This window comes from Serinus canaria, chromosome 22, assembly GCF_022539315.1.
Source record: "Serinus canaria isolate serCan28SL12 chromosome 22, serCan2020, whole genome shotgun sequence".
Taxonomy (NCBI): domain Eukaryota; kingdom Metazoa; phylum Chordata; class Aves; order Passeriformes; family Fringillidae; genus Serinus; species Serinus canaria.
The window spans coordinates 1,865,825-1,890,164 of NC_066335.1; the positions used below are offsets into that span (position 1 = coordinate 1,865,825).

Here is a 24,340-nt window from a genome sequence, read left to right on the forward strand (position 1 = left end):
CTGTTCCCATGGATGGGAAAGCCTTGGGCCACCTGTCTCTGGGGAAGCTGACTCCTCCCAGGAATGCCGCAAAGGGCTGCCAGGCTCCCATGGGGTGGGAGGTTCTCAGAATCTCTGCTGGTCACAGGGACTCTGAGATATGTACAAGTCTCCTTTTCCCAGCCCAGCAGTCGAAGAAGGAGTCAGGATTCCTCTGTTCTCGTTCTCAAGGTTCTTTATTATTTCTTATCTCTGTCATTCTTTCTCTGACCTGCTGTGGTCTGTGTGGCAGGTCAGGTTGAGGCAAACCTTGAGGTGGTGTTAACTTTTTATACTAAAAACTACCTGTACTTTATTTACCATAACTTCCCAATACCTATCACCTATGTTAGTGAGTTTCTACCTTAAACCAATCTAAAAGTGCCACCATCACAGCAGAACATGGAGGCCAAGAAGAAGAAAGGCCGGACACGCCCGGATTCCTCCATCTTCAGAGGCAGCCACAGCACCAGAGTCAGCCCTGCTGAACAGCCCCCAGCATCAGGCAGCTTCACAGCCCTCACAGATGGGTAAATCCCAACGACCACTGTGTGCCCACAGAGAAAAGAGGACAATCTCAGCAGCTGTGGCCCCTAGGCCCTAAGAGCAGGGTTAACTCTGACAAAAAACAAACTATGGAAGCATAAAACCACGGGGCACTGGCCATGACAGCAGCTTTGTCCAACACCTTTAATTAGTGCTCGTGGTGCTGCCCCAGTGCTGGCTCTGCTGGTGGGTCCATGTCTGTCTTCAGCTCCAGCTCTGGATCAAGCTGTACGTCTGTCTGCAGCTCCGGGGCCAGCTCTGGGTCTGGCTCCTGATGTAGCTCCAGGTCTGGCTCCAGATTCATCTCCAGGTCTGGCTCCAGATTCAGCTCCAGGTCTGGCTCCCATTTTAACTCCAGGTCTGGCTCCAGATTTATCTCCAGGCCTGGCTCCTGTTTTACCTCCAGGCCTGGCTCCCATTTTACCACCAGGCCTGGCTCCCGTTTTACCACCAGGCCTGGCTCCCGATGTAGCTCCAGGCCTAGCTCCCGTTTTACCTTCAGGTCTGGCTCCTGATGTAGCTCCAGGCCTGGCTCCCCACTTATCTTCACATCTGGCTCCTGATGTAGCTCCAGGTCTGGTTCTCGTTTTACCTCCAGGCCTGGCTCCAGATTTCGCTCCAGGTCTGGCTCCAGCTCCCTGCCCATGTCCCGGCTGCTGCTGTGGGGGATCTGCAGTGGGGCCTTGGCCCTGACTTGTCTCAGGGGGTGCCTCAGCCTGAGGTCACCTTGTCCAAGGGTCACCTCAGCCCTAGGCAGTGTCCTTATGCCCCCATGGGACTCACCTTATCCCCTCCCCTCTGCAGGGATGCCCTCACCCCTCTCACACCCTGCCTCCCCCAGGCCCCCGCAGCCGTGGGACCCCACTCACCCCTCGGTGCCCGGCGCCTGCTCCCCATGGCGCTGGCCGGGCACCTGCTGCCGCCACAGGCCGAACCCCAGGGCCGCCGTGAGGAACAGCAGGACGAGGCTGGAGCCCAGCACCAGCCAGGCCATCTCACCATCCTCCAGTACTCGCTGCAGGCCTGGAGGGAGACAGCCAGGATGGGCACGGGCACTGCCAGCCCTGCAAGGCACTTCCAGCCCTGCTGGGCACAGGCACTTCCAGCCCTGCATAGGCACTGCCAGCCAGGCACAGGCACTGCTAGCCCAGCCGGGCACAGGCACTGCCAGCCCTGCACGGCTCTGGCACTGCCAGCGCTGCACAGGCACAGGCACTGCTAGCCCTGCACAGGCACTACCAGCTGGGCACAGGCACTGTCAGCCCAGCCTGTCCAGCCCAGCCGGGCACAGCCCCTCCCAGCCCTCCCCATGCTGCCCCACTCACCTCCCTCTGCCAGCTGCAGGCCGCTGCCCCTGATGCCCCCCCGGCGTGACCCCCTCCACTGGCAGTCGGGGGGCTGCCAGCCGAAGTTGCAGTGGCAGTTGCCCAGGTTGTTGCACACCTGCAGGGCCAGGGAGGGGTACAGGTGTGCAGGGGACTCGTACAGCCTGCCCCCCCTGCCCAGCACCCCTGGGACTCACGCCGTGGTCGTGGCACTTTGTTTTGCTGTCACAGGTCTGTCGCAGCACCGAGAGTGGGTGGCATGTGTTGTTCATACACACCTGGGAAAAACCATGGCAGCTCCAGCCCAGCACTGCCTCACCCACACAGCGCTCAGCACATCAGGCTATGGCCCAAAGGGAAATGAAAACACACTATTTGAAAAGAAAAGAAAAAGAAAAAGACAAGCCACAGTTCTGCCCTGAGGCCAGGTCATTTTAGTGCTCACACCCCACCGAACCTTAAATGCAATGTTTGCAAGTTTTTAGTGTTTTTAAATATCAAGGAACAAGTGTTTCCATGATCTTGTTAATATTTACAGTTTCTATTTGTCATTCCACATGATTACAGACTATTTCCTTACCCTTCCAGAGCCACACTTTGTCCCTGGAGCAACCAGAAGGGGATCCAGCCATATGGACACGTTCAGGTAGTTCAGAGTCACACAGATATGATGTCTCACCCGGGCATACATCACGGCAGTGGCAGGTGCTAAGAAGGGCTTGTGGGATGGGTACGTGCAGATTAACTTCCCACACCTGAGATCCCTGGAAAGCCAATTTGCACAGGATGTGTATCAAACACAGACATGTGGGTCTGTTCTTCAGGGCACCATTTGTGGTATTTGCAGGGGTCCCCAGGACGAGGTGAGAGATGAGTGAATCTGACTCCATGTTCTTAGAAGGCTAATTTATTATGTTATGATAGTATTAGTTTATTATTTTAATAATTTATCAATTTGTTAATTAATTTATTATTGTATGATATTAATTTATGATTTATTTAGTATAGCATTAAAGAATGCTATACTAAAACTATACTAAAGAATACAGAAAGGATACAGACAGAAGGCTTAACAAAAATGATAATGAAAAACTCGTGACTGACTCCTCAGCTGCTGGTGATTGGTCATTAAATAAAAAAAATTCACATGGAACCAATCAAACATGCACCTGTTGGTAAACAATCTCCAGCCACATTCCAAAGCAGCAAAACAGGGAGAAGCAAATGAGATAATATTGTTTTTTCTCTGGAGCTTCTCATCTTCCCAGGAGAAGAAATCCTGGCGAAGGGATTTTTTAGAAAATATGACACACAGATACTGCCTGATGAGCACTGGGACATTAAACAGCACAGTCTGCTGAGAAAACATCAGCAGGACTGGGATGTCCAAGGGAGGATCTGTGACACAAGGAGAGACATCGTACTGAGGAGAACACACAGAGGTATAATTGCTTCACAAACCTCACCATAAACTGGAGTGTTGCCACTTCTCTGGAGTGTCCAACCCCAGGGAAACATGGATTTTGGCAGAGGCAGTGCCCCCTGGCCAGCATACCTCCAAACACAGCGCCGGTACTTGTGTCTAGACTGGAAGCCGCAGTGCCCAAACCTGTCCCGCTGCCCGTTGATCTCCTCGTAACACATCGTGGGAGCGTTCTTTGAGTCTGCAGGTTCAGCAAGAATGTTTGTTTCTGGAGTAGATGATATGTGGAAATTCATGCTGAGGCTACAGTAATCTCACTGAATGAAAATCCTGCCATATCAAAGGAGGGTTCCAGGAAATTCCCTCTGATGAGATTACAGCGATACAGCACCAAAATCCTAGCCTGAATATTCGTCTCCAGAAATGTTGATTCTAGAGGATTATTCATCTGACCAAACCCCAGCAATATGCATTCCATATGCATAAGATATGGATATTATTATCTTATTCATGGATAAGATAAATATGTGTCTCCTAGAATGTATATTGCAGGAGACTTTCCTCTAACAAAGTGAATTATTGACCGTTTTCAGGAAACTCAGTGCATTGAAGAGCACAGGTACTTGATGCTGTGGCCACCCCTGCCCCTGAGCAGTGCCAGTGCCACCAGCACAGCCTGTTACCTTGCCCATAGAGCCTCTTGCACTGCAGGTCTGGGGACTGGCAGCGTCCCTGGTAGCAGTAGCCGGTGCCACGGCCGCACTCCTGCCCATCCTGCACGTACAGGTCGGGTGGGCAGGAGGCGGAGGAGCCGCTGCAGAACTCGGGCAGGTCACACTGGGCATCGGCGATCGGGCGGCACAGCGTGTTCCTCCACTTGAACTGGGGAGCAGGAGGAGCTCTGCAGCCTCCCTCACCCGCCAGCCTGAGCAGGAGGAGCTCTGCAGCCCCCCCATGTCTGCCAGCCTGGGCAGGAGGAGCTCTGCAGCCCCCCCATGTCTGCCAGCCTGGGCAGGAGGAGCTCTGCAGCCCCCCCATGTCTGCCAGCCTGGGCAGGAGGAGCTCTGCAGCCCCCCCATGTCTGCCAGTCTGGGCAGGAGGAGCTCTGCAGCCCCCTTCACCCACCAGCCTGAGCCCACACAGCCCCCTCTGCCCATTGCCTCAGGGTGCCTCCCCCTGAGGAGTGTGTCCCTGTCCCCTCAGGTGTGACACATGTGTGACACTGCCTGGGACAATCTCCAGGTAATATTCCCCCCAGGGGTTCCCAAGAGCTGAGCCGGAAAGTTCCAACCTCAGGAACCTTTCCCACTGCACATCAGGAAGTTTGGCTCCCTCCCCCAGCATGGGAACATACCATTTGGCCAAAAATAAATCTTTATTTTGTCATAATTATAAAAATGTGCCTTACCTGGCAATTTCTACAACATAATCCAGAGGCACATCTTGCTCTTGGCCTCAGTGTACATGTTGGAGTGCAACATCTGTCCTTCTGGCATTCCTGTGGACACATGGCAAACCCACGTTATTTTATTTTTTTGTACCCCCAAGCTTCTCCTCCTCCTCTCCCCATATTACTTGGGTGATATGCCCTGGGCTGCTCCCCATGTGGGAATCCATAAAATCAGAGGGTTTTGGGAAAGCTGCAAAAGGCCTCAGAGACAGCAGAACTGGGATTAGAGCTAAGCAGGAGCCATAAAATAAGTTAGCAGAAAAATTATGTAAGAAGTAGAAAAGTAAGGACAAATAGAACAATGGTCTGTGTATTAAGGCTTATCTAGACTATCTCCCCTAAGCTGCAGAAAAGTTCATCTAGAGAGATATTAGGGAGTTCTAAGCTTAATACTGGAGCTCTGTGCATTGTGTTTGAGGCTCACAAGCAGATGTTGGATTTGAAATAAGCAAAAATTGTTTTAACCAAAGGTACCTGTGCTCACAGTGGTTGGATGGAACCACTGTCAATATAGAATATATACTATACAGATATAAATACTGTCAGTGTGCTTCTGCTTGGTGTGATTGGTCAAAAACCTTTTAAAGTGAGTTGTAACATTGAGTTCTTTGGCTGCTGCCTGGGATGTGAGCTGCTGGCACCTTCCCATTGCCATAACCATGGAATGAGAGTGATGCTGGACAATCAAACAGCTCAAGGCACGTTCCCAGCAGTCCTGTCCCACTGGTGATTTGTACACAGCCCCCAGCTGGCAATACCCCACTGCACTGGGGCTCCTGATCCCAAGGGCTGGTGACTCCACAGGCACTGGGAGCACAAGGCAGGGCTGTGCCCACCTGGGCTCTCTGTGCCCACCTGGGCTCTCTGTGCCCACCTGGGCTGTGCCGCAGTCGCACTGCTCGCCCGGCTCCACCACGCGGTTGCCGCAGACGGCGCTGCTCTGCCGGGGCAGGCGGCTCAGCCGGGGGCTGCTGAAAAGGCACTCGCCTCTGCCCTGCTTCAGGAAGCTCTCAAAGTCCCTGATGCTGCAGTTACTGAAGGCTTTTGACCCGCTGAAATGTCTAAAATAAAGCAATGATCAGGTTATAAGTTACACATTCACCGCCCCTCTCTCTCTCCGAAGCTCTGTGCAAGTCAAGGGCTGGCCCAGACACTGGCACAGGGTACAACAGCCCCTGGGGTCTATTAAATCACCTGATCTACAGCTCATCATTAACAGAGATTGAAAAACATCCTGAAGTACCTTCATTTTAGGGAGCAAAGGTCTCTTTTGTCAAATTAAGCACTAAATTGCTATTTAATGAATTCTTTTTTTCTTCTTAGAGGAATAAAGGCAGGTATTTCTTCACTGAAACAATGGTATTGAAATAACTGAAATAACTGGTATTCAGGCACTGGAATTGCTGCCCAGGGAGGTGGTGGAGTCCCCACCCCTGGAGGTGTTCAAGAAATGACTGACACAGCACTCAGCGCTCTGGTCCAGTTGACAAGGTGGTGATTGGTCAAAGGTTGGACTCCATGGACCTGGAGGCCTTTTCCAGCCTGAGTGATTCCATTCTTGCAGTGGAATGACAGTGGTGGAGGACACTTCTGACAAGGGGACACCGTGCAGCCTCCCCTGTCCCTCCCCTGGCATGCCCCAGCCCCTCGGGCAGACTCACAGGGCCTCAGGGCTCATGGTGCAGACTCGCCCGGGGCAGCTGCAGCCTCGGGGGCTGTCAGGGTTCATGCCCAGGCTGTGGCCCAGCACCTGTGCCAGGAGCACAGAGAAGGACTCCAGGGTCACGTTCCCGTGGAACTGGAGGGAGGAGAGAGGGGAGCTGCCAGAGCTGAGCATTCCTTGCAGAGATCCCTGCTCTGCACACAGATCCTCCCACGTGCTCCATGCACCCCTGCTCCTGCTGCCCAGGCTGAGTTCACAGCCATGTGGGCTGCTGAGGGACAGGCAGAGGACAGGGGGGACCATACCAGGGCCACCGTGGCAGCAGCATCTCTCTGACATGCCTTTCCTGGAGCTGCTGCACCCATGAGAGCTCCTTGGTGCCTGTACCTGGAACAGAGGTGGGGTCACTGCTGGTTCCAGGGACCCCCTCTGGCTGTGGTCAGTGGGGGATGCTGGCTCTGTACAGCCCAAGTCCCCTTGGTGGCCCTGACTGTTTGCTGTCCCCAGGGGAGCTGGGGCAGGGTCTGGTGCCTGGTGCTGGCAGAGACTGGGGGGGTGGCAAGGGATGGACAGCAGCATTGCAGCTGCTGCATCGCTAGGAGGAATGGCTTGGAAGAAATACTTTAAGAATATTAAGGATTTAGGAAATATGGATTTTTTTAAAAAAGCATTTGTTGTCAAAGTTTCAACTTACATTGGTTTGACTGATTGCTACCACATAACCTTTAACACTAATGAACCTTTATCTTACCCTAAGAGAGAAGCAATGTTGTGTGCCTGTGGCTCCAGAGACAACTGTTTCCACTGTAAAAATCGCTGTAGAAGGTCCTCTGTGTCCCCTGCTGTTGATATTTTATCCCCCTCTGCCCACAGCTCCAGGGAGGACAGCACAATGGTGACATTAAGGGGTTTAAACATCTGAAAGTATAAGAGAGGAAACATCTGCTCTCACACCTTCCCTTCATGCAGAGTCACACAGTAAACACAGGGGAAAAGTAAATTGCTGCTGTCAGTGCCTCAATGACATCTGCAGCCAAAAAAAATGAACACACCTAAAGAATAAAGAGACACAGCAAGAGGCCTGAGCCAAAGTCCAATAACTTCATGTGTTAGGGGTTTTGGGAATAACTTCTCATGACACAAGTGAAGCATAAGATCACCAGTGAAGTAAAGAACAGGATTGGAAGTTGGTTACAAGCACCTGAGAGTAAGCTGGTAATTGGATCAGTGAGATCAGGGATCTGCTGCCCAGAGAGGGAAGCAACCCAGGAGTCCTCAAAATGCAGGGTTTGGCTGCCCTGAGGCAAACTGCCTGTTTATCTGTACATCTGCATGTGACATGGCCATCACACCTGGAAAGGTGTTCCTTTGTGGCAGACTGACATGTCCAGAGGAAAAACCTTCTCAGGAGACATGGAATTTTTTACATAACATCCTCCTAAACCTAAAAGCAGCTAGAAAAGAGGTGGCCACTGCTAACATCAACATCCCCCTCCTCCCCCATCTCACTGCAGTACAAACCAGACTTAAGAACTCACATTGTTGATTAAATTGAAGGCCTGGATTATGTTCTGTGTTGCAGCATTCGGGTCTGATCCCATATAGGTGTACTGAAAAACAACACAAGGGCAGACAAGGTGCTTACCAGGGTGAAGCATGTCAGTGTTGGAACTGAAATGATTCCCAACACCGAGCCATGGAGACATGAGCTACAAATTCACATTCCTTATTTCCTACAAAATCCACAGCACATGTAACTTTTCAAAACAGAAAACAAATCCACATAAAAGCTGGGAAATGTTACCATTTCCATGCTCACAGAAGTCAGGCAAAGAAAAGGAAGAAGTGGCTGGCATGGACTTACCAAAGCCTTGTCCAAAAGCACGTATACTGTGAGGAATTTGGGAGATTGTAAAGCGGCCGAGAGGGGCTAAAAGAGAAAATGGGCTTCAAAGTACAGATCCTGCATTCTCTGGTTGCCTCACTGCTGCTGCTGGCTGTGCTTCTTCAAAGCTTGTGTCCAAGTGTCTGGCCAAAGCTTCCAGCTCAATCAGGTCCCTCCTCACAGGACAGGGACAGCAGCAGCACTGTGAGAACAGGCACCACTCACCTTGTCATCCCTGGGGGCCTCGTCCAGCATGTCCATGGCTGCCAGCCCACCCTGCCCTGCCTTGGGGGGGCTGTGGGCAGGGGGGGCTGCTGCCATCTGCTCCTCACCCACTCTGTACAGGACGTGCTGGAAGGCAGGGGAGTAGTCCAGGGGCTGGATCCCGTAGCTCACGTTCTCAAACTGCAGCAAACCCCTGCCAGGGCGCCAGCACTGCCCACTTGCTCCTGGGCACTGGCACAGCTGTTTGTTCTGCAGGCCAGGCTGCCAGGGAGGGCAGCACAGGGGCAGGGCTGATGTTTTACCTGAGCCCCGAGCAGGTGTTGAGGGTCACTGCTGAGCTGGGGAAGCCATCGATGTAGCCCCAGTAGTGGCAGCCTCCCTGTGACATGACAGAGGACAGGGAGCCCTTCCATGGCTGGGCAGGACATCCCCTTACCCACCATCCAGACAGCTGGAGCAGCTGCCTTGGGCAGAGACAAACAAAGCCAAAGCAAGGCCAGGTTACCTCAGTGTGGGCAGAATCAGAGTGCAAAGATCCCTGCTCACTGGACACATAAGTGTGGAAATCATCAGATAAAAAGGCACTGCAAAAAAGAGGCACAAAGTGAGGTACTTACAGCAGCATTCATCACCCAGAGCTTCTCAAGCTTCTTGCAGGTCCTGCAGCCACCAGGGAGCAGGGCAGCCACTGTCAGCCAGGGCAGTGCCAGGGCCAACTCACTGCTGCTGCAGGTGGATGGTGTAAGGCCTCCCCTCAATCTTCAAGGTGTAGGACACTGCCTCCTTGTGCACACAGAAAAGCAGAGAAGGGGAAAAATGGGAACAGGCAGTTGGGAATAGCACAATCCAAGGCCTGCTGTGAACAGCAGAGGGGGAGCACAGCGTGGGTGCAGCCATCACAGTGCTGGCAGCTCTGCTGTGGTGCCATTGTTCCAGCTGCCACCACATCTGTACTCCCCCAGCCCTCCTCTTCAGCTGCACCCTCCCTTCCCCCAGCCTCCCCGAGCCCCCCCAGCACCGTGCCTGCTTCAGCCCCTCCACTCCTTTTGTGCTGGCCCCCAGCTGCTGCGGGATTGTGATCTGGGACCAAACCTGCCCACCCACAGGGGACAGAGACCCCCATGGCTGAGCCCAGTGCTGGCGGGCAGGGGGCTCGGGGGGGCCCTGCCCAGCCTGCTGCAGCAGCTCCAGGAGCAGCAGGAGCAGCAGCGGTGGCATTGCACAGAGTGGCCCCATGGCCAGCCGGTAACTGCTCCCCAGTAACGGCCCCACAACCCACCAGTAACTGCCCCACAGCTAACAGCCCCACCAGTAACAGCCCCTCCACCCCTTAAAGCAGAGGCTGAGGCAGAGATTTGTACAAAACTGGCTTCTTTATTGCTTGTTGGGGCTGTACAAAGGGGTTGGGAACAGCCCTTGGGCCAGAGAGCAGCGCGGGGCCGGCTGCAGAGGGGGACACGGCTCCCAGCTGCCCGGGACAGGTATCCCTACACTTTACAAAAGAAAGTCAGTAGTCATCTTCAGCATTCACCACCAAAAACTGGAGCCATTTCCTGTCCCTGGGATTGCTCCTCACACCACACGTCCCTGCACCTGTGGCTATTCCAACGGGCACGCCGGAGTACAAGAACTCTTTGTCTAGTGAAGGCACCATGTTCAGCATAGTTTAGTTCACACACACAGTTAAGTACATCTCTCTGGATGACTTCATTCCCTGGATCCCCTCCTCTTTCCCCACCCTCTGACCAGGGCTGGAGATGGGCTGCATCCAGCTGCAGAGCTCACTGTGACAGACAAACAGACAGCCCGCTCAGGCAGAGCAGGACACAGCAACACAATTAGGAAGTAATTGATTATCTTGGAACAAAAAGGAGACCCCCACCAGTACAGTTGGTGAAATTCTAGGTGACAGTTTACAGATTTTAATGGTGTTATAAATCTTAATCTAAGTTTATGGGAAACCACAGGAGTTCAAGTATTTTATTACTGCACACACTATATATATATTTATGTATGTATATACAGAGAAAAAGATTATTTTTTGGCAATATTGGGGGATTTTACAGATTGAGCTGTGCTTGTGGCAAGCACAGAGCAAAACAGCCCAGCAGGCTCTTCAGCACTTATCTCACTTTTAGCAAGTTTGTGCAACAGAACCTCACTTTTAGCAAGTTGTGCAATAGATTTCCATTTGTGACCACGACATCCAGCTTCTACCCACAGCACCACAGGATCAGGATCTACAGCTCCCTCTCCTAGCACAGTGGATGCTGAGCACCTCTGCTCAGGAGGAGTTCCAAAATCCAGTCTGGCCCATGGTGCAGGAGCAGAGGGCAGCCTGGTCTGACACACAGTAGCCCAGAAACATCCTGACTGACACTGCAAGGGCTTGCCTGTTAAAACACGGGGTGCATCAGCCACCAGGCTCCCTTTTAAAGTGCTCAGAGAAGCTCTGGTGGTCCAGGCAGAGACACTTCCCACTTCCCAGTGTTCTGCAGGGACTGCTGCTGTCTTTAGACCTGAATTAAAACCTAGCAGCAGCCCATTTTTTAAAACCAGAATATGGCCGTGTCTTCTCGTACCTTTATCTTCACTGCCCATCCATGATTAGTGGGAATTAGTACAGGAGTCTCGTTTAGCCACTCTCTAATTAAAAAAGCATTAAACTCAGTGCTCCTATAGCACAGCTTAGTGTCAGTCAGCATGGAGTTAAGAATTTAAGTGCATTATTATGCATCTATAAACATATATACATGCATAAACATGTTTAAAATATATCTCTCTTCCTGAAAAGTCCTCTGAGACCTCATTCCATTTATGCCATTAAGGTGTACATGGGAAACACTTTCCAGTCCATGCAGAGTAACTAAATTAACTGACAGATCTCCTTGCTTTGCAAACGGGTTACTCCAATTCCTCACTGCACAGTCAGAGAGACAACACCAAATCAGACAATTTCCTTACCAGGGCTCGTGGCAGAAATGGGGAAACCCAAACCCACGTGCTGGATTTCAGGACTATTTCCCTGCAGGCTGCTGCACTCCTGCTGCCAGCCTGGCTGCAGTGGCAAAGCTTGGACAGAGCGAGGGACGGGCTGGCTGTTTCAGTCCCTGGAGCTTTGGTCGAGGTATTTATTGAGTGTAAAGTTCTACATTCCTGCTTGGGATCTCTCGTTTGCCCTGTCCCAGGCTGCAGAGGGAGGCTGCCACGGGATGCCAGAAGGGGAACTGCAATTTCAGCCACGGCAAAGCTACTTGGGAGGCAAAGGTGCCGGTCGAGAAGGGAAGTACTGTCCCTGAGGTAAACATTTCTGCTGGGCTGGCGGCGCTCCCTGAGGTACAACCTTCTGCTGTGGGGGTGGGGGCCTGCAGGGGACACAGGAGGAGCAGTCAGTGGCACAGCCCTCACACCCCACCCTGCCCCGCCACTGCCCCAGCCCGGCCAGCACACCGAGACTCAGTCCAAACATGCCACACTCAGATTGGCCTGAAATCCTCTGGGAACCCCCATCTGTTAAAACTCACCTTTAGTATTCACAGGGAACCCCTGACAAGGGGAGAGAATGATGCATCTAACTCCATCTTATCAGAAGGCTAATTAATTACTCTATTATATTATTCTGTACTGTATTACACTATATTACATTACATCTAAACTGAATCTGCCAAGCACTCAACTGCACAGCATCTCATGACTGTCAGCCCACAGTCCTGACACACACACACACACAGACACACTTGGCCCTGGTAGGCCAAGGAACCAAAACTCCATCACTTTGGGTAAACACTCTCCATATTGCATTCTGCTTTGGCACAAACACAGGCACAGCAAATGAGATAAAAATATTCTTGGGAAGAATTGTGCCTTGCTTTTCTCTGTGAAGAGAAACGTGGTGACACTCAACCTTTTCTCCAACATTCTCTGAACACCCCCCAGCCCAAGAGCCCCCCCCCCCCCAACATGAGCTACATTAGGATGCTCCCACTCAGCCACTGGCACTTGCTGGGTCTGTGTGTGGCACAGCACAGCACTGCATCTCACAAGCACAATTCAAAAGTGAGATGAAACATACAGGAAAACTTTGTACTGAAAGTTAAGAGAAATGGTTTTGCACTTGGCCATAGCATTCACAAATCAGCACAATGACAGATTTGTGAGTAAGTTGCTTTTAAACTGACTATTTTAACAGGCCTTTCATCCACCTGCTGGGCTAATCTGCCCTCACAGCAGCGCTCTGAGCCTCGTTCATCACCACACAGCCGTGACAGCCACGATGAATACGCTGCCTTCCCAGGGTGAAGTGAAGGAGAAACTTCTCCCAGTGAAAAGTCAGCCCCACTCACACACAACACATGATAGAACACCCCAGGGCTCCCAGGAGTGACGGCCAGGACAAGAAATGCCATCAGTGCCCCAGCCAGGGGGACTTGCAGCAACTGCACTGACCTGCTGGGCACCCTTGGCGGCTGCTGCACCGGGTACTGCGGTGGGGAGTAGTAGGGCTGGTGGAAAGCCTGCTGGGGGTGCTGGTTAACTGGGTAAGCTGGGACAGGAAAGGAGTTGGGATGCATATCCTACAAAGAAAACACAAAGGAATTGCACATAGGGAATCAAAATATTTACGTCAGGGAATCAAAATATTTGCGTTGCTAAATAAGTGATGCTCAAGAACGCTTGCAAAGCAGCCTGGCAATGTCAGAGGTGCTCTCTCCTCTGAGAGACTCAGCAGGAAGAAGAATCTGCAGTCTGGAAACTGCTGGATTTTGAAAAACACAGCAATGCTGATCACAACAGCACTTGGTTTGCTCCGGGAGTGCGCTCTGGCTGGCTGTGGCTTTCAGAGGACAACTGCTCTGACAATGAGAGTGGGCTGGGTATCTGCCGTGAGGAAAAGGGAGCAGCAGAGCAGGTAGACCCAGCACAGCCTGGGACAACACTTAAACTGGGAAACTGAGGAGCCCCCCACAAAACCCTTAGGAAACAAATATTCTCTCTGCTTTTTATTGAGGAGAAACATAATTTTCAGAAGTGAAGAAGTAACCTTAAGGCTTTTATTAGGGCAAAAGTTGGAGCAACTGCCTTCATCTCTTTACTTGAGAGTAACAAATAGAGTAAGGGAAGGTAGCTGATTCCTACCATGGGCACAGCTCTCGGAGGATAAGGCAGGCCACGGGAGAAGCCTCTCTGCTGGTAGTCCCTGGGCTCAGTGTCTGGTCGAGGAGGAGGTGACTGAAGGGACCTGAAATCCAATGGATATGGGCTGTGTGAGCACATGACCCAGACACAAGCACTGTGCAGGCTGTGAACCCAGGTACTGTGAACCTGAGCTGGATTTATACTATCTTAGAACATATCAAGTGTGAGAAAGATAATATTTACCACAAATCTAATAAACAACAACAACCCTTTTTCTGTTCAAGACTCTGGCAGCTTCCCTTTGCCCCTCTATAAAAAGATGGGACCCAAAAACATAAACCCCTATCACCAATGCACAAGAACAAACATAACAGCAAAGAGAAAACTCTCTGCTCTCTTGATTTGGGCTGGATTTATCTTTTCTGTCATTGCCAGAGGCAAATTGCATGTGCCATTGGATACAGGGGCCTTCCCCTGACATCCTGGGACTGGGATATACCTCCACACTTTGGCATGGCTGGTGTAAACAAACATCCATGGATTTTGCCCTGTTCCAGGGCAGAGGAGAGGCAGAAAGGAGGAGGCACTCACAAGTGGCAGCGGGACATCAGCCTCCTGCAGCTCCTCTTCAGCCTGTCCCTCTTGGCAAAGGCCAGAGCAGCAGCCACGAGCAGGGGGAGCACCAGGAAGAAGAACACCAGCAGCCCATTGCGCAGAGAGGTGTCTTTGTCTGAGGGCACAAAACCATGCAGAAGAAATAAACCTTACAGCAGAGATTATGAGGTAGGAATGATTCTGTAACTTCTTTTCCATTTTTCATAGAAAAAACCCCAAAGAATCCAATAAGATAGATGCCCAAATAGATCCTTTCTGTTTATCTTTTAGAGCTGACACCCTGGGCTGCAGTAGCACATTAAATTAGGAGATCAATCCTCATTTTTCATGACTGTAATGTTTCATTACTAAAGATTTTATGAGAGAGGAAAACAGAGCTTCTGCCTTTTGGTCTGGTGTTAAATCTACCTCTTCTCCAGCCACTGTTTGCTTAGACAAAGAACTTGGGTTCTTAATTTTGACATTTTTATATGCAGCAATTTCTCCCCTGCAGGCTGTACTAAAACAACCTTTCCCTTTTTCTGTCTGATGATTTGAGGGATCTGCCTGAGCTCCAGTGTACTTCTCCAGCCTGTTACTGCATCAGAGTCCCTAGCCTTCCCAAACCCACACCAGCTTATGAAAAACAGTCTTCAAGATCATTCTTGCAGCCCACAGAAGTTACACCAATCCCATCTTTATATACTCCACATGGACACAGCAAGTTTTCTCCAGATTACAGCTTGGCTCTGGCTTCCTATTTCACCTTCAAACCCTCAGTGAGCAAAGCAAGCTTCCAGCTCTGTCAGTTTGCTTTCTCTAGTGCAGGAATCATGCTTCCTTTCACTGGAGCTTCCCTTCCAAGCCTGGATACAGAGAAGTCCAAGAGGATCTTTGTTCTGAGGTGGCAGAAATCACCTGAACTAAACCAGCTCAGATCCTTACAGATCTCTACCCCAGCATCCCAGCACAGAAGTGCAACACCTTGAGCACAAAACCTCTGCCAGAATTCTTTGCCAGTGAAACCCAGAGGTGTCTGGTGCATGCAGAGCCATGCACCAAAGTTCACCAACACGTGGGGCTGCCCTGGAGCACCCAGCCCCAGCCCAGCTCTCACAGCCACTTGCCATTGTATGGAGGGCCACTGTCCACGCTGCCCCCGTAGCCTTTGGAGTCACAGAAAGGGGGGGCCCAGCCTGCTTCACAGTGGCAGTTCCTGTTGTTGTTGCACACCTGCATTCCAAAGCACAAACACTCAGTCACCTCCATTTCTGTGCATTTCAATCTGCTTGCAGCAGCCACGACCTGTTCTGTGCTTCGTACTGCTCAGCCTGGAGACTTTCACCCAGTTACTCCACAGCCAATTCCAAACAGTCCTTGGCCAGGCATCCCAAGATTTCACATGACTGAGCACACACAGCACTCTTCAGGAAGAGCTTCCAAGGATTAGCTATCCCAACAGCTTACACACCATGGCTTTTACTTGTTTGTTTTTTTTCTTTGTGAGATGCAGAGTCAAATTTCATTAGCAATACTGGAATTGGGAATTCTTGCCTGGCAGAGAGTTGTGTCTAAGATTTTTTTTGACACTGCTACAGGTTCTCTTGCCTAGAGGCATTTTAGAGAGTTTTACAGTTTGACAAAACAGAAAAATAAAGTTACTGATCACCATTTGAAAACTGCTGCCTCTCTTCCCTGCTTACCCCATGCCCGTGGCACTGCTTCTCCACGTCACAGTCGTAGTTCAGGACAGAGGCACTGACACACTGGAAGTGCCTGCAGATCTGGGGAGCAGAGATGCACACAGATGAGGGATGATGGCATTTCAGTGCCCCCTTGCCTGCCCAGATCCCTGCCCCTAGCCCACAGCCACGCTGTGCTTGCTGCCACAAAGCCTCACACACTCTCACTGATAATTCCAAACTCTGCAGAAACTCTGTTCCACAAAAGGCCTCTCAGCATGGGGCTGAGCTGGCACTGGAGCCTTTTGTCTCGAGTCTGAATGTAAAGGAACAGCAATTAAATTGTGCCCAGTAAGGACATGTGGAATGCACATTCCTCTGCTAGGGCTAAGCTTCTGCACTCTTTAGTTTAGTTGGATTTTAATTGAAAGTTGTCTTCGAGGCATTGGTGTGGGCCTGGCTCTTCCTGCTCATTGACAGAGCAAAGTTTCTGGCTCTCAATGAACTCAATTTCTTTCACTTCACCTACAAATGAAAGGCTCATTAAAGGTTTGATGCACATGCAGTGCAGTACTGGGCAGTGGGGAGAAGCAGTGGACTCATTTAGTTTCACATTAACTACAGGCATCCAAAAATAATGGTCATAACTATTTATGAAACAGTGCAGCTGAAATAATTAGGGTATTCCCATGAATACCCTAAATTATTACATTGAGATATCATTTAAACCAAAATTTTATTACCTTTCCATTACCACACTTGGTGCCTTCATTCACCATTCCTGGGTCTGGGACATCAGAGCCCAGCTGGAAATCCACCCCCCAGCACGTGGTGCTGGTGCCTCTGATGGGAGTTTGGATAACAGCAGGCTTGATTCCAAACACAGGCATGGCTTTCACATTTTCACACTGCAGCTTCCCACACATGGCATTCCTACAACAGCAACACAGGAACACTGTAGTGACACTTGAATTTATTCTGAGAACCAGACTACCATGTGCTTGATACCATCTTTCCTTTCTACTGGAAGATGCTACTTGAAAACAAAATTGAGGCAACTTGACAAATAAAACTGAACTGGGCTTCATTCCAGTGCTGCAAGAGTAGTTTATCCCTTCTTTCTGTAAGCTGTTGGAATCTCTACGTTAAGGAAAACACGATGATTTGCTTCTCATCTTCCCATATGTGAACATTTAGGGAATGCACAATCCTTGTCAGGAGATGTGGAACATGCTGTCCTCAGCACAGCCCTGCATCCCTCCAGTGTGCACCCCCTACAACATCCCAAACTGGCAGCACAGCACCCAAACACAGACTCCCAACCATGCATTTCAGAGCTTCCCAATGCACTGGGCTCAACTCACATGCTGGAACATTTCTTGTAGTCATGGCCATGGAAACCACAGTTGCCAAATCTGTCCCCCTTGGAATTCACTTCAGCAAAGCAAATGTTGAGGGCTGCTTTGGCTTCTGCAAACAACAACCCCAGAGAGAGGAGCCACGTTACCCAGGCACAGAAACATCTCCCACAGATCTCCTGTACCCAGGGCAACTACTCTGCTACACCAATGCAGCAGCAAGCTTAGGAACTTGGTCAAAACACTAAAGAGGTCACCATGTCAGAATTACAAGGTTCCAAGTTTAAAAACAGAGAAAAACAGTTACTCAATGTGAGTCAATTCTAGGATTTGATATTTCTTTACAGACCTATAGAGCAGAAACCCCACTGTACCAGAAATGATAAGTGCAACAAAATTATGACTTGGATCCCAAGCTCAAAACTTAAGTGTAACACAGGAAGAATGCATGACCATGATGCTAAGCCATTACTACCACTGCTCCAAATACTCTGCCAAAGCCAGCTGGTCTCTGTTAGTGACAAGCAAATAAATGGATTTTAAATAAACTTAGTGTATTTATAGGAATGTGCCCCCTGTTGATGGAGTGACAAAACTGTCTTCTGGTTTTTTAAAAAGGAAATAAGCCTAGAAGTTTTTCTCTTCAATGAGGTGAAAAGGCATCTCATAAGACTTAGGGGACTTCACTTCAAACTTAAGGATAGCTAATTAGATAAGAGCCAAAAAGTTTTGCTGGGCAATTTACCAGAAAAAGGAGAGAACAAAGAAACTGATTGCTTTTCTGAGGTGTTTTACCAGGGGCAGTAGGACCTCGCACCTGGCTCGGTTTTTCTCTGCCTTTTATCAAAACCTTTTTGTTTCCAACACTGCCACAGAAGCCATCCTGCTGATTTGATGCCTTCTGAGGTAGCTGAGCTATCTTGGGTGAGAAATAGACCTCCAAGAGCTTGTGAGACCTGGCTGGAGGAGACCCATACTTGATGCATTCTTTAGTTACATCTCTTAGAAAGACTGTAACCCTTCCTTACGGAAGCCAAAGATGTCCTGGCACTGAGCATCGTAGTACTGGCACACGCCGTTGTAGCAGTAAGCCTCCTGGTTGTGGCAGGGGTGCCCGTTCTGCACAGTGAAGTCTGGCTGGCAGAACTGGGAGGTGCCATTGCAGTACTCTGGGAGGTCACACTCGTTGGTACTGGCACGACACTCTGTGCCTCCAGGGAGGAGCTGAGCAGAAAGGGGAGGGAAAACTGTGTCAGAAAAGAGGAACCTCACAGCAGAGAGTGGGGCTGCACCCCAAAGCAGAGACTGATCTGAACTCTGATCTGTGTCTCCTTGTGGGGCAGGTGTGAGAAACAACTGCTCATTTGAAAATTTAAAAAGGTTTATTAAACCTTGACAAAAATACAGCAAAGGGCTACATGAGGAAAGAGCTGCAGGGCTGGGAGCTGCCCCTCGTGCACACCACGGGGCTGGTTCATCCTCAAGAGGGATGCTCAGGCTTTTATACCCCTGGGGCTGCATCAGCCAGCCCTGGCCCTTCCCAAAGTCTGTCACTCAGCTCTTCTCTGCCATTTATCAGTGCAGACTGCTCTGTCACTGGATTGGAGCTCAGGTGTTGCCATGCCCACCCCCTGAGCACCCCCTGAGCTTTGCCATTCCCACCTGCCCCAGGTAAGGGACACCTGTGCAGCCTCTTTGTACCTGTCCTGGACAGCCCAGGCTGTGATGGCAACAACACAGAGGGGAAGGGGAACTGTGGGGAGAACAGAGGACATCTAAACTACAATAACATAACTGTGCATCACCAAAGCTTTTATTGATATTCACACAATAGTTATCTTTTAATTGTGAGAGCCAATCACCTCATTATCCATCTATAACACAGGACAACTCCCTCTCACAGATGCACTGACCAAGCCAATGCTCTCCTTTTCTCACCTTCCCACCACCAGCCCAGTCTCCTACCTGGCAGTTCTTGCAGCAGTCACCATAAGCACATGCAGCACCAGATCGGAGCCTGCAAGTTCCTGGCTCGCAGCACGGATCTCTCTCACATTCCTGAGGACACAAGGGCTGTGAGTGTCACAAAATCTCCCCCTCTGTCACAAACAGTCCCCTCTGAGCGGGGACAGAAGGCTGCCCTGGCACCTCTGGGATAAGTTATACACACAGCCACAAACCTTTGGTGAGCCACAGTCACACTCCTCCCCAGCATCCACCAGCTTGTTCCCACAGTAAGGGACACTGTAGGTCTCATCAGGCTTTGGGACATTGAGCAGGCAGCTCCCACCTTTGTTGAGTGTCAGCTTCTCAAAGTCTTCTGCACTGCAGCTGCTGAAGTTCCTGGATCCCCTGCAATGGAGAAAATGAGCTGAGTTTTACACTAAGCCAAGCCAGCACCCCCAGTGTTTGCAGAACAGGGGGACATTTGCATCCCTCATTACAAGCACAACAGGACTCTTTGCAAGGGGAATTTGAAGGTGAAAGTAATCCAGAAAAACAAAGCACAGGGATGGGGCACTTTGAGCTTTGTTTGCCTTCCCTTGGTCAGTTACTTACGATGCTCCAGAGCTCATGATGCAGCTGCTTGCCCCACAGTGACAGACTCGTTCATCATCGTGGTTCATCCCCAGGTTGTGGCCGAGCTCGTGAGCCATGATGGAGGCAAACATCTGGATACTGATCCTTCCAAACTGCATAGGAGTGACACAGAAGGCAGTCAGCACAGAGCTTATCCTGACAAAGTCAATGTTTGCTTCTGTGCCAACGAGACCCTTTTGCCATTCTGGCTCGACATTATCAGGACTCTCAGACCAACAGTGCCAGATTCCCAACCAAGTACATGGAATTTGCTCAGCAGTAAGAGCCCTCAGAGAAACCTCTCTGGGACACTACCCAACAACCTCCACTTTCCACAGCAGCTGCAGCATTAACACAAAAACTAGAACTCTCCACGCCAGCCCAATTCTCCTGAAATGTGCAAATTCCAGCACTTCTGTCACTGGTCCAAACAAAGGAGGCAGATTTCTGGGATTGTGAGTTATCTGAGACCAGCAGCTTGGTTCTTTAAGGCTCTGCAGTTCCATATAAAACATGCAGTGGACCAGCACTGCTCAGGGAGGTCACAGCTGCAGTCAGACAGCACAGATTTGACAACACCCATAGCTCCCACAAACTTTCAAGGCAGAGATGCTTAAAACAACACAGAGAAATCCTTTTGCATGAGCACTGCACACTGAGCAGAGGAGAAGCTGAGCAGAAGACTACAGAGAAGTTGTGACCCAGATACCCTGGAAGTGTCAGAAATTGTTGGGGACAAACATAAGAGCCCCACTAAGCCACTTCAGCTTTGTTATGAAAGTCACTGTGCTTCCAGGGAGACTTTCAGGTGTAAACTCCGACCTCAATCACATTCAGAGATCACTGAAGAAATCTCACCACGTTAATGCCTCCTGCATGGCTCTTGGAGCACACTGTTCCCACATAGGCCATTCCAGCTGTGCCACCAAAACCCTTCTTCCTGCAGTCATGAAGAGAAAGGAAAGGCCATCATCTGTCTGCACAGACACACAGAGTCCACAGCAGCACACCACTCCTGCCTGTGGGGCACAAATCCTGCTGCTCCAGCTTTCCCAGGCTGACAAGGGGAGCACTGCTGCTGACAGCAAGCACAAATGGCACCAGTTAAGCTTTTGCTGTCTGCTCAAGATTCCTTTGCTCTCTTCATCTAAAACAAGTGTTTAGAGAGAAAGTCAGCTTCTTTCACATCATCCCTCTGCATATAAGGAGCACAGGCAGTACAGCTGTGAGGTGATTCTGGTGTTTTTGGGGTCTCCTCGTTGGTGCCCAAGACAGAGAAGTCCAATTAAGCACGACCTGTCCTGGCCCCTCAGGCAGGCTCCAGACTTAGCAAGCAGTTCAGCTCTTAGTGATTAGCAGCTCATTAGTGATTTCAACTCTTTAGCTTGCTAAGTGCTTTTGGCAGAGCTGGGAGAGAGAGGAGAAGGCTGTGTGAGGGTCCACAGAGATGTCTTTATTGGTAATTTCTGGGAAGGCTCTCAGGGACAGCTCTTCTGCAGAGCTGGGCAAAAGTAGGGGTTTTTATAAGGTACAGGAGTTTTGGAAACTGTCCAATGGTGAGGGGAAAGTGACTTATAGACTTACAGAGAGATAAGCAAGGGTCTGAAGGCAGAACAGAGGCTTCATAGGTTCACTCATCATGACTTGGCATTTCCTATCTTAGGCAGCTGAATGCCATGGAGGCATTGCAGGCCCTGTGCCTGCTACACAGCTGGGCTGAGCAGGCAGGGACAGAATGAACTTCCTGGTGTTAGGAAAATGAACCCCCAAACAGCAGAGGTTTGTGCCCAAACAGGAGACAGAGGAGCCCTTTGGCTTTATTCCAACCCAGGCAGAGGCCATGGGGCATCCCCTGGGGTCTCTCCAAGGTTTGGAGGATGCAGCCTCCCTTTTTATCCCAATTTCCAGCCACATTTCCCTTCTCTCTTTCCCCATTTCTGAGGCACTTGAGAGGTTCAGACTTCCCAGAACACCTGATCCCAAAGATTCCCCTCTGATGCATAACCCTCCCTTTTAATTTTTAATTCTTATGGAATTTAGGGGTTTTTCTTCCTCATTGTTTCTTCCATCTCTCAATGTCCAATTTCATTTCTCAGCAAACCTAAAGTTTATTTCTAAAAGCAAATCTCTTTTTCCATTCCCCAATCAGTGGAATCCTTCCCATGGTTCCTCTTCTCTCCCAGTGCTGGTTTTATCCCCCAGCAGCCCCACAGCCTGTTTGGGAACACAAATCCCCCGTTCCTGTCACTGGGAGCAGAGGGAAGGAGCTGGCACTCACAGGACAAACTGGGCACTGTCGTGCCTCCTCCTCAGGACAAGGTTCTTCTCTCTCCACTGCACAAAATTGGCCAGCACATCCCCAGCCCCCCCATCAGTGCTGATGATGTTCTCGTGCTTCCAGATCTCCAGCCCAACCAGCACGATGCGGATGTTCAGCATAACGTACATCTGGGGAGAAAAACAGGAGAAACAGTCATTTATAGCTTCAGACAAAAACAAGTGGCCTGGTGTCTTGTAGCTGTGGGGTGCCCCCTGGCAGGAGGAATGATGAATCTGACTCCATGTTTTAGAAGGCTAATTTATTATTTTATGATTTATATTAAAGAATGCTATACTAAAGAATGCAGAAAGGATACAGACAGAAGGCTCAAAAGATAATAATGAAGACTTGTGACTCTTTCCAGAGCCTCAACACAGCTTGACCAGGACTGGCCATTAAAACAATTCACATTAAACCAATCAAACAATCACTTGTTGGATAAACAATCTCCAACCACATTCCAAACCAGCAAAACACAGGAGAAGTAAATGAGATAATATTGTTTTACTTTTTCTCTGAGGCTTCTCAGCTTTCCAGGAGAAAATCCTGGGCAAAGAGATCTTTCAGAAGATATAACAGTGACACTGGTGTTATAGATCTCATTGCAAGCATCCATCTTTTCTGTGTGGGTTTGAGTTTTTTTCCACAGCTAGTACACACCTGGAACCACCAAATGCATTTTCCCTGTGATTCAGACCTTCATTAGCTACAGGATCAATGCTTAAATGCCACACTGGCTCCATTGCAAGACAACACCAAACAGAAATAAAAAGTCTCAATTCTGACAAATATCATGTGAAATAGTGGAGTTGCAGACATGCTTTTTCTCTAACCTTTACACAGACACAAGAATTGCAATAATTGCAACAATCTGTCCTGTCACTCCCTGGATGTAGCACAGGTTGGAAGAATTTCCTAAACAAATTCTCAAGGTGGATAAGTGCAGATGAATTTAGAGATGGAAAAGCTTCCATGGGGATGCATTCCCCAAAGTGGTAGCAGAACAGACCCCAGGGTAGACATTTCCAAAAGGCAGCAGGGCTGCAGCACACAGCACCCCTCCTACTCACACTGTCAAGGAAGTTTGCCAGCTGCACCATATGCTCTCTTACTTCTGTTTCACTCTTCCCAAAATCTTCAAACTGCAAGACAAAGAAACTTAGCTTCATGAAGAGAAGAGACAACAGTCAGAAAAAGGAACAGAACAGTTTTGCCTGGCTCCAAATCTCCAAGAAGATGCAAACCAATTCAGCAACATCTTCACTGGTACTGCTCAGCAGCTCAGTATCCCAAAGACAACAGCAAAGGCAGTTTTTACCCAGTGCTTTCCTTACATTACAGAACCTGTCCCTGTCTGATGGCTGACTTCTCTTCTGAGAAGATTGCATTGCACGTATTTATCCACTTCCAGGGTAGCATATTTGCACAACTTGGGTAAATTGTCAAGTGTTTTTCAACAATCCATTTGGGAGTAATGAAATCTGAGGGCTTTCCAGGCCCTCTCCTGAGGAGAAAGAAAAAGGAAAGCCACACCTTTTCTTTATCCACAACTATGAACAGCTCCACATATCTTGTCTGGTGCAGGACTGCCCTCTTTCTCTGGGGGGAAAAGAAAATGTTTTAGACAACTTCAGATTTATTAATTCAAGTGTAAACAAAAAAAAAAAAACCCTCATGACATTGTCATATTTCACTTTATACCACCAGTGGTTTGAGACACACCCAAAGCACACGGTGCCAAACCCAAGCAGTGGAATCCAATGCAATGAGAGTCTCTGTGTTTTACACTAAAACTCAGCTGCACAAAGACTCCCCTTGTTTCAAAAGCAAGGCACCTCTGCACAGATTGCTTTGGAAACTCACCACACACTTTGCTAAAGGGGCAGAAAGATTCTACCAGCAAATACCAATGACTTTGATGTGAAACACAACATTTCTTCCATCTTGTTCCTGTACAGACAGTCCTTGAAGGACAAGGGGGACTTCACACCAAACTGCTGTGATGGTGAGGAGGGGGGAATAAACATGACAATATTCTCCTGGCTCCTGATGCAGTACTTTGTTAACAAGCCTCTCCATGAGGGTCATGCTCCTGCCCTTAGAAGTCCCCCAAAAAAGCCCATAAATATTCTAAT

General features: G+C 49.7%; 2 protein-coding genes across 2 annotated transcripts in view; both read right to left on the reverse strand.

Moving 5' to 3' along the window:
- On the reverse strand, positions 1-10,189 carry LOC103822738 (disintegrin and metalloproteinase domain-containing protein 2-like). The gene is made up of 17 exons (XM_050982756.1): positions 10,112-10,189; positions 9,257-9,318; positions 9,041-9,119; positions 8,838-8,914; positions 8,536-8,728; positions 8,290-8,355; positions 7,964-8,035; positions 7,177-7,343; positions 5,637-5,823; positions 4,721-4,810; positions 3,996-4,194; positions 3,445-3,553; positions 2,470-2,653; positions 2,087-2,167; positions 1,890-2,007; positions 1,434-1,587; positions 1-1,223 (listed from the first exon to the last, which is right to left on the reverse strand). Exons 1-17 carry the CDS (start codon positions 10,187-10,189, stop codon positions 713-715), a joined length of 2,427 nt encoding a protein of 808 aa, XP_050838713.1. The 3' UTR covers positions 1-712.
- Positions 9,890-24,340, reverse strand: part of LOC103822739 (disintegrin and metalloproteinase domain-containing protein 9) — a 26,612-nt gene continuing 12,161 nt past the window's right edge. The window contains exons 7-22 of the mRNA XM_009097748.4: positions 23,739-23,804; positions 23,276-23,347; positions 22,164-22,333; positions 20,744-20,825; positions 19,865-19,998; positions 19,486-19,657; positions 19,271-19,363; positions 18,334-18,529; positions 17,312-17,417; positions 16,691-16,880; positions 15,969-16,049; positions 15,393-15,498; positions 14,263-14,401; positions 13,672-13,774; positions 12,982-13,109; positions 9,890-11,900 (exon numbers count right to left, since the gene is read on the reverse strand). Of these exons, the coding sequence (XP_009095996.2) occupies positions 11,786-11,900; positions 12,982-13,109; positions 13,672-13,774; positions 14,263-14,401; positions 15,393-15,498; positions 15,969-16,049; positions 16,691-16,880; positions 17,312-17,417; positions 18,334-18,529; positions 19,271-19,363; positions 19,486-19,657; positions 19,865-19,998; positions 20,744-20,825; positions 22,164-22,333; positions 23,276-23,347; positions 23,739-23,804 (1,953 nt within the window). The 3' untranslated portion in view covers positions 9,890-11,785. The remainder of the gene's footprint in view (positions 11,901-12,981; positions 13,110-13,671; positions 13,775-14,262; positions 14,402-15,392; positions 15,499-15,968; positions 16,050-16,690; positions 16,881-17,311; positions 17,418-18,333; positions 18,530-19,270; positions 19,364-19,485; positions 19,658-19,864; positions 19,999-20,743; positions 20,826-22,163; positions 22,334-23,275; positions 23,348-23,738; positions 23,805-24,340) is intronic.